The sequence below is a fragment of the Pongo abelii genome, chromosome 8, assembly GCF_028885655.2.
Source record: "Pongo abelii isolate AG06213 chromosome 8, NHGRI_mPonAbe1-v2.0_pri, whole genome shotgun sequence".
Taxonomy (NCBI): domain Eukaryota; kingdom Metazoa; phylum Chordata; class Mammalia; order Primates; family Hominidae; genus Pongo; species Pongo abelii.
This window is the reverse complement of record NC_071993.2, coordinates 107,846,143-107,859,017: the sequence shown is the minus strand read 5'-3', so window position 1 is coordinate 107,859,017 and position 12,875 is coordinate 107,846,143. Positions and strand designations below refer to the sequence as shown.

General features: G+C 39.2%; 1 protein-coding gene across 5 annotated transcripts in view; it reads right to left on the bottom strand.

Moving 5' to 3' along the window:
- The window catches only part of SLF2 (SMC5-SMC6 complex localization factor 2), a 55,389-nt gene extending 43,025 nt beyond the window's left edge, over positions 1 to 12,364 (bottom strand). For 2 of the 5 annotated variants that reach the window (XM_024252916.3, XM_063727004.1), the window contains exons 1-4: positions 9,017 to 9,322; positions 6,205 to 6,248; positions 4,937 to 5,670; positions 3,804 to 3,861 (exon numbers count right to left, since the gene is read on the bottom strand). In XM_024252916.3, coding sequence (XP_024108684.3) covers positions 3,804 to 3,861; positions 4,937 to 5,670; positions 6,205 to 6,248; positions 9,017 to 9,156 — 976 coding nt within the window. In that variant the 5' untranslated portion in view covers positions 9,157 to 9,322. 5 annotated transcript variants of the gene reach the window in all.
- Between the last annotated feature and the right edge of the window lie 511 nt (positions 12,365 to 12,875).

Sequence of the window (12,875 nt, the reverse complement as noted above, 5' to 3'; positions counted from 1 at the left end):
ATGACCACTTGAGCCCTGTGAGGCTACAGTGAGCTGTAATTGTGCCACTGCACTCCAGCCTGGGCACCAGAGTAAGACCTTGTGTCAAAATGAGTAAATAAAATAAAATAAACCCTCCAAAACCAAACTTGAGAGGCAATTATTATTTGATAGCTTGATCAATATATAATCTGAAAAATTCAATTTATAAAAATGAAATTAACTAATTAACAAATGCCCTTATCTCTGTTCTTTTACAGATATCTCCCATTACCCGAGGAAATCATTCCATCCCATTCAGTTTTCTGGGGTTAAATGTCTTACAAAAAGGACAGGGGTCACAGGATGAGAAATTAAATGACTAAACAAAAAAGAAGATTTGGGATACTGATTATCATACTTTTAAGTATGGGATTACAAAAAATGAGCTACAGAGCTGCCAGTTTGAGTTTTGTTCCATTTTTCTAGAGAAGTCAGATAATTTAAATATAGCTAGAAATGAGGAGAAATTCCTGCTTTGCTCAGGCATTATCCAGGGTTGATCCAGGAGGAGACAAACACTGTTTGTGGAAGATGTTTAGGATAAGTCAGCTTATTAAGGAGTTTCATCATCTAGAATTAGAGAAAAGTGAATTGGTACTGCAGGTAGGATCCCCTTTAGCAAGCTCTTCAGGTCAGGTGATTAATTGTAAAATGTTCATAATTCTTTTTGTATCCTTTGTCAGCCTGTAGAGAATATTTGTTTTACAGTTTTTCAAATATTTCAAATATACTAATACATAAAATATTCATATAAGAGAGAGATTGAGTTTGTAAAAAGAAAAAAAGGAGGCTGGGCATGGTGGCTCACGCCCATAATCCCAGCACTTTGGGAGGCTGAGGCAGGAGGATTGCTTGAGCCCAGGAGTTCAATGCTGCAAGTGAGCTATAATCTCCCCACTGCACTCCAGCCTAGGAGACAGTGAGACTCCATCTCAAGAAAAAGGAAAAATCCAAAGGCCATTAATAGGTGATTGGTTATTTATCAGTTACGAAATGTACTAGCAACGGATTAAATCCTCAGAATTCAGCCAAAAGACAGGGCTCCAGAAGACCAAAGGGCCAAATGCCTATTCTAACATTACTTCTGAAATCCCTGAACTTGTATGTGATTAATGATTGTGTGATTATGTACATTACCATGACAATTGATTAAGTGTATTAACAAGATGAACAAGACATATCATCTGGATTTTTATTTTATTTATTTTTTTTGAGATTGAGTCTTGCTCTGTCACCCAGGCTGGAGTGCAGTGGCACCATCTCAGCTCACTGCAACCTCCACCTTCCAGGTTCAAGCAATTTTCCTGCCTTGGCCTCCTGAGTAGCTGGGATTACAGGCTTGGGCACCATGCCCAGCTAATTTTTGTAATTTTAATAGAGACGAGGTTTCACCACGTTGGCCAGGCTGGTCTCAAACTCCTGACCTCAGATGATCCATCTGCCTTGGCCTCCCAAAGTGCTGGGATTACAGGCATGAACAACCGTGCCTGGCTTAGATTTTTAATAATTTTGCTATCAGACACAATAAGCATTCTTCATGCTATCTAGATTGAAATATCCCCTTGTCCTTTACATGTTGAAATTCTGTTGATGTTAGTCAATTGAAGTATAAATGTATATTTATTAAGAGTATAATGCTATAATTATTAATGATTATGAAATACATGCAAAAATGTTAGTAATAAAAATGTAAGTGAAGGCAACCATCATAAGTCAGCCTCTGAAAATATGTAGAAAGCATCTTTTCCAAGCAGTACTCAAAAACTTTGCTAGGTGGGATTATATAAATGAAACTACTTTAGCCACCATGAATGAAATTTGCAAATCCAGGAAATGAAAAGATTTTTTCAAATCTTAAGTCAGAGAAAAAAGAAAAGGAATAATGTGGTAGCCACACCACCAGCAGCAGCCCCTTATATGAAATAATATTTTGTTCTTCCACTAACTTTGGTGCAAAGTGATCATGTATTTAGTATTAAAAATGTGAAATACAGTGAGTGCAGAAGCAATCTCCTCACTGAGAAATTCCTGTTCTTCTACAATAATGTCAAAATTCACTAAAATTTGGTCATAAAATCAGCAACATTATAAAAATTAAATAAACAAAAAACACATAAAACTTTAGATTTATTCCTGTATCCTAGAATTTCCTTCTATAATGGTAAAATATGGTTTCAGCCTTGGCTGAAGATTGATTTTACTAGTTGAGAGTTCTTGGTCAAAATGCAATGCACCTCTAAAATATAAATAAAATGAAAGAGTAGATGAAACCTGAAGGAGGAGTTAGAACTCTCTCTCTGTACTTTGGCTTTTCCATCTCTAGAAGTAAACCACCATATAAAGTTATGAGGTTCAAACGAATTAAAAGCACATAAAATGGCATAGCACACAGTAAGTACTCAATGAAAGTCAGCTATTATTATCATGTCCAATGTATCTTACTGAATGTGGGAATTTGTTTTTCAAAATGTATAGTCACATCAGGAAAAAAATCGGATACACCAGACTATTAACTGTTGTTAGTTGTGGAGACCTTTCATTTCTTGTTGCAAACTTCTGCAGTGTTTGGTTTTTTAATCTTCTATTTTCTAGTTTTAAAAAAAGATAAAATGTACTGAATTAACAGATGTTATTTTATATTTTTTTCAATCAATAAATGCTAAAAGTACAAACCAATGTCATGTAGATATCCTTGAAATTTAGTATTAAAAAGGGATCCTTGGATTTGAAATATTAGAGAACACTGCTTTTTATCATGGTAACAGTTTCAACCTTATACAAAGCATCTTCAACATAATACCAACACCTCAGTCTACAATTCCAAGATTATAAGATTATGTTTCCTAGGGGCCCGGTGCGGTGGCTCATGCCTGTAATCCCAGCACTTTGGGAGGCCGAGGTGGGCAGATCACGAGGTCAGGAGATTGAGACCATCCTGGCTAATGTGGTGAAACCCCGTCTCCACTAAAAATACAAAAAATTAGTCGGGCGGGGTGGTGGGCGCCTGTAGTCCCAGATATTTGGGAGGCTGAGGCAGGAGAATGGTGTGAACCCGGGAGGCGGAGCTTGCAATGAGCTGAATCACACCACTACACTCCAGCCTGGGCGACAGAGCAAGACTGTCTCAAAAAAAAAAAAAAAGATTATGTTTCCTGATGTAGCCAAGGATTCAGAAGGAAACACTGAATACCAGTATGAGAAACATACTGTTAGGAACTCCTGAAGAAGGCAGAGAAGATTCAAGACAGATTACAAATTATATGTACTAGGTCAGGTGTGGTGGCTAATACCTGTAATCCTAGCACTTTGGGAGGCCGAGGCAGGAGAATCGCTTGAGCTCAGGAGTTTGAGACCAGCCTGGGCAACATGGCGAAACCTCGTCTCTACAAAAATACAATAAATTAACCAGGCATAGTCACCCACATCTGTAGTCCCAGCTACTCAGGAAGCTGAGGTGGGAGAATCATTCGAGGCCAGGAGGTCAAGGCTTGCAGTGAGTCGTGATCATGCCACTGCATCCCAGCCTGGGTGACAGAGTAAGACCCTGTCTCAAAAACAACCCAAATTGTAAGTACTAGATTCAGGGACTATTCTTTTTTAATATGATTTTACCAAACAATTAATATGAGACATTGAATTCATCCCCAAGAAGGGAACTGCATATTTAAACAAATTTAACAAAATTAACATATTTAAACAAATTTAAACAAATTTGTTTTAAAAAGCAGTGCCATTAAAATGGAAATTTATTTAGAAATCCATAAATTTAATTTTGATTCTACCTGAAGTAGGTTCCCATGAATCAGAAGAGGATCTTTTTCTTGAGAGATGTCCATTTTCCTATGAGCACAATGAGATAAAATTAATTAAGTGTTGGGGACAGTAAAGAATGTGAAAGCATTCTTCCTAACATTTAAACACAGATTTCTAGATTGAATAAGGCAAGCACCCATATTTGGAGGTAAAGCCTAATGTCTATAATAAAATATTTAAAGATCTTAAGGTTTTTGTCATAAAAATTAAGGGCATTTGTATCATAAACATGTAAAAATATCATAAAAATGAAGTCAGTTTTCATAATGCTGATTTACGTTTATATCAATAATTCAAGAATATCATATTAGAACACTGTATTTTTGAGACAAGGTCTCGTTCTGTCACCCAGGCTGGAGTGCAATGGTGTGATCAAGCTCACTGCAACCTTGATCTCCTGGGCTCAAGTGAGCCTCCCACCTTAGCCTGCTAAGTAGCTAGGACAACAGGCACATGCCACCATGACTGGTTATTTATTTATTTTTAGTAGAGCCAAGGTCTCGATATGTGGCTCCGGCTGGTCTCAAACTCCTGAGCTCAAGCAATCCTTCCACCTAGGACTCCCAAAGTGCAGGAAGCAGGAGGATCGCTTGAGGCCAGGGGTTCAAGGCCAGCCTGGGCAGTATACGGAGACCTGTCTCTACAAAAAAATACAAAAATTAGTCAAATATGGTGGCAGGTACCTGGAGTCTCGACTACTTGGGAAGCTGAGGTGAGAGCATCATTTGAGCCCAGGAGTTTGAGACTGCAATGAGACATGACCATGCCATAGCACTCCAGCATGAGAGACTGAGCAAGACTGTCTACACATAAATAAATAAGACTATACTTGTCTTAAAAAAAAAGAATGCCTACTTTTCTGACTAAAAAAGATCTTTATTCCTGGTCTGAAAAAACTAAGGATAAGAAACACTGCTTTACTGAGTTCGATGAAGGGCAACTGGAGGAAACCTAATGAAACCAGCTTCTACACAAACTGTGCGTAAGTATTTCCTTCGGGAAAGACATCAATGTGATGTAACAACTCTTAAATATTTTTAAATTTAGTATTCTAAATATGATATAGCAGTAGCAATGCTAATTCAATAATTCTTACACATACCACATTTGACAGATTATTCTTTCCAGGTATGACGTCATTCTGTTTCCTTTGTTCCTGCCTTGGTTTATATTTTCTTTCTATACTAGAAGATTTTAAGGAAAGATTGCTTGCTTCTGAGAAAGAATTCTCGGAGTTGATTCTCTGCTCCATTTGCTCCTTTCTCAACCTCTTTAGTTCTCGTTCTCTGCAGTAAGAAGCTAGTGACAACTGGAATTTAGCTCCCAATGGGCTTTCTCCTGGGTGGTGCCTGGACAGGCTGCTCCTGCTGCTAAGACTTCTGGAGCTGTTCTTGAAGATGTCAGCTTCTGCCACTGTGGTCTGCTTTTTGGAGTCTGCATTGGTTTTGCCTCGATCTCTATCATTCTTCTCATTATTTTCATGAATGAATAGTGACTTCCTTCTCTCTGGGGATCGATGGTTTTTCTTTAGTGACTTCATCTCCTTTGCCAAGTGATACGAAGAAGGAACATAGATATTTGTTCCTTTGGCTAAATATTTGGAGGCTAGTGACACACAAGGCCGACATGACTCATGTATACCATGATCTTCATGGTGCTCTTTAACACCTTTCATGAAAGCTTCTATAATAGGGCTCTTTTCTGGTGGCACCCTTTTGGTTTTAGATTTTTTTGGTGAGGATAGTTTCCTTTCAAACCGCTCTGTCCCTGTGATAGACAATCTACTTCCTCCATATTTGATGTTTGATTTTTGTGGTGAATCCAACATGTGTCTGCCTAAATAGCCAATTAAAACACATACAAATTGCATGTTAGTAAAATATTTAATATTTATCTAAATTATTAAATGTTTAAAATATAAATTAAACTATACTAATGTCACCACAAAAATTTTCAGACCAACAACTTGGATAATGATACACACTTTATTGGGGGGTATAGGAGAAATTAAGACATGATTTATCTGTTAAAAGCCTTAGTTTCATAAAGCTCTCTTTTGGTACATCATATAACCTCCCTATGGCTCTATAAATTACCATATTAGAGAATCAAAATAGTATGTATTATGAACATTAAATTTTTGACTAGAATAATATTTTAAATGTAAGAAAACATAACAGCAAAAAGACTTTCTTCATGATATTTAGAACTTCAGTTTGTCCTTGTAAAACAAAATACTGCATCTTCATTTTATTTTCAATTTTGAACACTACGCTTACTAAAACAGTTTAGAGTAGGTTTTAAAGTTGAATCTGTCTCTCTCCTCACCCCCAAAATAGCCCACAAAAAATGCATCAACAGTGTACATACCTTGTTTTGAAGCTGGTTTGAAGAAATCTATAATTGACTGCTTCCTGAAAATAAAAGCATAATATGGCATCATATAAGCAAATATTAAAACCTTCATAATTCAGATTAAATGGAGAAACAGATTTATAAAATAAAGGCTGGATTTCACTATTTGGTTAAACTAATAAAGTTCTGACAATGGTAACAATGCTTTGCTAAACTGTTCATTAAAAAAATAGAAAAAATAACGTATCACTTCCTATAGGAGTTCATTTATAAAAATACAAGTGAGGTTTATATTATTTATAGTACTTAAATAGGTAAGACTGGTGTCTAGACCCAAGGAATTAGTACAGAGTGCTTCTTAAGACTGAAATGTTCACGGCTACATTGTAAAATGCAACATCTTGGGTATCAGCATATGAACCTACTTGTTCTCTGCGGACATTGATACAAAATAATTACTTAGTATCTAAGCACAGCTGCGTTTTAAAATTTAGAATAAAAAGCTAAAAAAAACCTCAATAGATGTATGCCAAATGAATAATGGGGATTATAAAAATGGAGTAAAACTTGAACAGACTCTTATAACAAGAGTAGAACAGTAGATGGTAGAATGGCAATATAGGTGATTTGGCTGATCTAGGGAATCAGCTGAAGAGGAGTTTGCTGGACAAAGGCAGAAAAGAAAAATACCCAACTTATGCTACCCTCTTTATACATTACTTTAAGATGTTAATCTAAGTAACAGCAGAAATTAGAATGAGTTGTCAAAACTAGTTTCAAATTCTTAATTTTTTACCAAAGAATCCTTAAGATAGTTACAAAAATAACACATTGCTTGGGAAAAACACAAGGAGAAAAGGAAGAAAGTTAACAAGAATAACAAAAACCAAATTAATTTTTAAGGATTTCTGTACCGTAAAGACTGGATTTCATTATATGGTTTAACTAATCAAGTTCTGACATTGCCAATAATACTAAAGTGAAATAGGGACCCATTACCAGAATTCGTATTCTGATTTGTTGACTGTATTTAAGAGTTGTCAGCTGCAAAAAAGGGGATGTTATGATATGCTGAACAAAAAATTAACTTTCTGGTAAATTTTGCTAAAATGTATCATTTTACTGAAAGAGATTAAGCTATAGACTATTGATTTCCCTAAACATTTATCCACTATGAGGTTGGAATGCTCAGTGAAAATTCCAACAATCCAAGTTTCTTGAAGGTTAAGCTTCTTGTACACTTCACTGGTCACATTAGAAGAGCAATGCACATCTTTACTGGTTTATCAAGTCCATCAAGCTTGTTTGAGATGTTGGTATAAAAGCTAAGTGCTTATGAGATGAATATGAGTGACGGGCTATGGAAGAATATATGCATTTGTTTACATAAATTATACTAGGCAAATTAACTCCACTAGAGTAAATGTTGGAGGTTCTGCAAAGGGGAGAAGGATGATACCTTGTTATTGATTGAGGAGAGATGGGAAGGGACCCAGAAGCCGCTAATTTGTTGCAAACAAGTTAATTCTAAATGCATTTTACTAAATATAACACCGTATCTTTTCCCTAAAATATTGACTCCTTTTTGATTAATACACCAAAAGAGAAAAAATGGTTTTGGGTAAAACATACAAGAAACCTGTAAAATAACCATGAATGTAACTTTCAAGAGGTAGGTTCTCTAAGTTCATATGCACACAAAGGTCCACTGCTTATTTAACGACTGGCTAAAAACAAAAAAAACAAAAAAAACAAAAAAAAACACACACACACAACTATAACAGTTTCACAAACCCTTATCTGAACCTTCTGAGGCCAAATGTGTTTTAGAATTCTGAATTTATCAGATTTTAGGAAGGGGATAACTTGGATGTATTATGGAAAGTCCCCAGTGGGGTCTGGTGCTGCAACCTGTAATCAAATCCACTGATATTTCTTCAGCAAAACATGAATATTCACACTTAATGGGATAAAGACCACAAACAGCCTCACATTAGTTTTAGTCAGATCTGGCTGCCAAGTAAGATGTGCTGCCAAACTTACTGAAAACGTTTGGTTTTCATAGCTTTCTGGCTTTCAGAGTTAAGATAAGGGACTGTGGGCCTGTACCACAGTATTAGTAACATGAATATTGTTAAAACTTACTACAATTTAACTTAAAATAAAAGACAGTACCAAGTTCGTAGGGAATTTAAACTTGTTTTATTGTCAGAGGATGTCATTAGATGAAACTTCCCATCTCATTACATAGCTCCCACAAAATCTTTACAAAAAAATTAGCCTCTTGGAGAGGCGTGAAGTTACTGAAAGAGAAAACACGTCACATTCCAAATCTGCAAGTTCTTTTAAGTATGAATTAGCGTGCACGCTGGACTACAAAGTAATTCGTGGAAGGGATTCCCTCATCACAGGTTACATAATTTCACCCACAACATAGAAAAGGTTTATATTACTAAACCACTAGGATCAGTAGAACTGGCAACGTACAGAAAACGATCTAAATATGCATTAAGCAGTTAGGGTCCCGGGTCAAACTCTTGCAAAGGAAAAAAATCACTTTCTTTCTACCTAAGGCGGGTTCTCCGTAGCTGTCCAGGCTGGTGGTCACTAGACCAAGAGCAGCTGCCCAACTACAGAGAAGCAAACTCCAACTCCCAGAAGCCCCTGCGCGGAGGCGGGGGGCGGGGGGGGGGGTTTGCCAGGCCCCGAAACGCCAACGCCTGAGCTCGCGGAGAATGGCGGGAACTGGAAGAGCGGCGGTCTGCAGCCCTCCCCTCATACCCTTGCCCCCGCGACCCGGCCCCTTCTCAAGCCCTCTGCACGGTACCTGTCCCCAGGACTCTCTGTTCTCTTTCCCGCTGCAGCATGGGCGGTACTACCGGGTCTCAGATGGCAGCGCGGGGGCGACGACCCCGGGGCTGGGGATGAGGGGAAACCTGGCCTAGCGGGCATGCAGCGCCTTGTCATGTCGGCGCCGCTGGCGACGGCGGCATGAGCCGTGGCTGGAGAAGTTGGGTGCGTGGTTGCCGTCTTGCTGCTGGGACTCCGGGAGGCTGTCGGAGCAGAGGTGGGCGGCACCCCCTTCTCTCTTCATGGCGGTTCTCTCTTCGGAAGTGACTGCGGCGTGAGCGGGAAGGAACCTGAGGACCAGTAAGGGGCGGGTCTTACTTCATGAGTCACGTCTTGATTGGCTGGCACGGTGGTCATTTCGGTGGTGGCGCAATAGGAAGCCTCAGCCTCTCTGGAGAAGGCGGGGCTTGGGGACGGGGGAGGAAGAAAACTCCCCCTCCCACCCCGTCACATGCACCGAGGGCGCGCGCCTCTGGTGCGGGCCGCCTCGGCCTTGGCCGTCGCGCGGGGGCGGAAAGGCGCGGGCAGCCGCTGGCGGACAGCTGACGACACCCGCCTGGTTGAAGGCGAGGGGTGAGGGTTTGCTGAAGCAAACCCTAGCCCGGCAGCTGCCTTCGTTGAGGATGGCCAATACTTGGGCTTCCTGTGTCACACAATTGTGCCTCAGAAATCCGCAGTGGTTCATTACATCGTCTTTTTAACATCTTAGGCCAAAGTGCCATAATACTGTCACAGTTTCCTGAGGGATCTGCACAGCGCGATCCGAAGACTTGTCCATTCTACGAGGGTTCTTGCTGAGTGTCAGCGGTAGATATTTTTTTGTCTTTAAGAAGAAGAAAAAAACCCCAAAAAACTCCATTGGAATAAAGACAGTTTTTAATCCACAAAAGCATTTTGTTTCTCATGAGTTACCATGAAGTCTCTGCAGCCGACTTCCTTGGAGATTTTTTAAAGGAACAGAAGGTCAGCTTTCAGTTTTCCATGTTAAGCGTGGGCAGCATAGATGAGTAAAAGCTGCCTGCAATCTTCAACCCTCCTTTGTAAAGGGCTTGTGCTCTGGAGGCTGTTGGCCATGGTTTCCTTATAAACCGAGAGACTCGTCAGAGTATCTCTGAACCTCAGCCTCCACATCTGTAAAATGGGCATTTTACTCACTTTTCTAGGTAATTGTAAACCATAAAAGAATGAAGCAGTGTACACTGCACAGTTCAGATTCTCTCATGTAACAAGTACTGAGCAAATTACAGTTTCCTTTCTTTCCCAGATAATTCCTACAGCGAATTTTACTTCTTTACAAAATCTTCCAGAGACAGGTCAAATACTGTTGCAATAACTGTTAACAACCAAAATATCAATTTCAAGATGTCCAAGCTTTAATTGACAGTTATTTAATCAGTTGGATGGAAAAAAATCTTAAATGATGTAAAATAATTTGGATTGGTCTTTCAAGTTTATTGTATAGAAATTGAACTATTGGCCTGATACAGTTGCTCACATCTATAATCCCAGCAGTTTGGGAGGCCAAGGCAGGTGGATAGCTTGAGCCCAAGGAGTTGGAGACTAGCCTGGGCAACATAGCAAGACCCTGTCTCAAAAATACATGAATTAATTAAAATTTAGAAAAAACGAAATTGAACTGTTCTGGTCACTAAGCATGCCTGATTGACTCCAAGTTCACCTCCTTTTCCCTTCCCCTTTAGTCCCCGGGAGGAAGAATTAATAAGGAATAAAGTGGACAAAAAGCTGGCAAAGTAGAGGGTCGAAGGTAAACAGTGAATATACAGGTTTCACGTTCACCTCAAAAGCACATATGTACAGCTGTATACTAGGTAGTGGTGGCGGAAGAAGGGAAGTGCCAAAATAGAGGGAGAGGGTACTTTTCTGCTCCTAATAGCTGAGAATTTACTATACCTAACATTGTTTTTTACATTAAAAAAAAATAGATGCCCAAAATGTGTTGAATGACTTACACATTTGTATTTTACATGTATTATTTTCTATCTCTTAGTGCTTTCTGTTGGATGTTTTTACACTAGGAAGTTTCTGTACTATAACAGAGCACATCTACAAAACATTTAATCCGATTCGTTTCGTTGCATGCCTAATCGATAAAGAGTAATGCATAAAAACATATTCTGCATGATCATTTAGTTGCTTTTCTTGGATTATAGTACTTGAATCATCCAGTCTCCAAAGTATCACTTTAAAGCCTGTACTCAAACTACCAAACAATAGTTTTCTCATTTTCTTAATCTGAGTAACAGATTATGGAGTTAAGTGAGGCAAGAAATCCCTCGATCAATAAATGGAGATGGAGTCTAATGAAAACACAATTTTAAAAATATCTTCTTAACAGGAAGTAGTTATCTAAATCCTCAATAAGCATCAAGACTCTTCTTTGTTTAAACTGTGTATGAAAGTGGTACAGATTTGGGTTGCAGGGTGAAATATGTTCAACATACTAATAAGAACCCAGGGAACTTCTAGGGCCTAGGGCTCTTCTCCACCTCCCACCGCCAAATAGTATTGGACAGTCTATTTTGTGTTTATATCCTTCCTCCTAGTTTAAATGTGTACGTGTATACCATGCATGCGTGCGCATGCACACACATTTATTGTAAGGGTTTTTTACACTTTAATTTGTAGTGGGCTAAAAGGAGATGACCAGGAAACTGTACACTAGGTAAAAGATTCAAGGAGTTCAGATGCGTGCTTAGGAGGAGCTAATAGGGGAGAGAAAACTAGGATGGCAGTGGGGATACTGGGGGGAAAGGACATTGAACAATGTAACCAAACCCAATTAGAGACTTAAGACAAAACTTAGCTGGGATTTGGAAAAAAAGAGAAATTAAGGCTGGATGACCATAAAAGGCTAGTTTGGGAAGATTTCTGGGCATGGGGATGGGATGAGGATGCAAAGATTGAAGAAATGGAGTGGCTTCTTTGCACAAAGCTTCTGTGGGGGTACAGCTCAGCTCAGTTTAGCACCCTGCCTTGTTAAAGACAACAGGAGGAGGGGGCTCTGGCCTTGATGAGAAGGAATGGGACAGCAGCAGAAACAATGTTACATGAACAACAGATCAAGTTTGCTGGGAAAATCAAGCCCAACGTGGGAGTTCCTGAGAGGAGTGACAGTATAACTCATGCCAGAGATCTTAAGCAGTCACACAGAGAAAACAGCTTGGGCAGATTGGTTCACACAGTACCTTAGCAGGCAGGGACTGAGAACAAAAGGTCAGTAAGTGACAGAGAATGTTACCAAAAAGCAAAGAACTCTAAAAGTAATTTCTGATTGTACCCAGTAATAAATTTTTGCTCTGAAATTGCCACACATTTAATTAACTCCAAGGCTCTTGTTGGAAGGTGTTCTAGGGCAAGCCAAGAGGAAAAGACTGATTTGCTGTAGAACTGCTGGGGGGAGGTGAAGGTGAGGGTAGAGGGTGGCCTGGGAAGGGGGATAAGGAAAAGACTCAGAAAAACAGGAAATAATTAACTTGAAAGCCTGACAGAGAAAGACAGACCACGTGATGATCTCAAGAAGGGATGGCGAGCTCACAGCATCTCAAGATCCACACAAATCACTTTGCAAAAGGATGCCAAACTCAAAACTGCCCAAGTGCTTGGAAAAAGGACCTCCCAGGTTTAAGCAGCTGCTGGGGAAAAGCCAAATGTAAAATAATATCATGTCATGTAACCTAACGTTCTGGGAATAATTAGTAGAGCTGCGCAAAAGCAGATCTAATGTGAAGGAACGTCCATTTCTTGTTCTATCATGATGGAATGGTGCCAGATAGTTTCCCACACTTCAGATACATGAGACACGTATTTGTGATTTT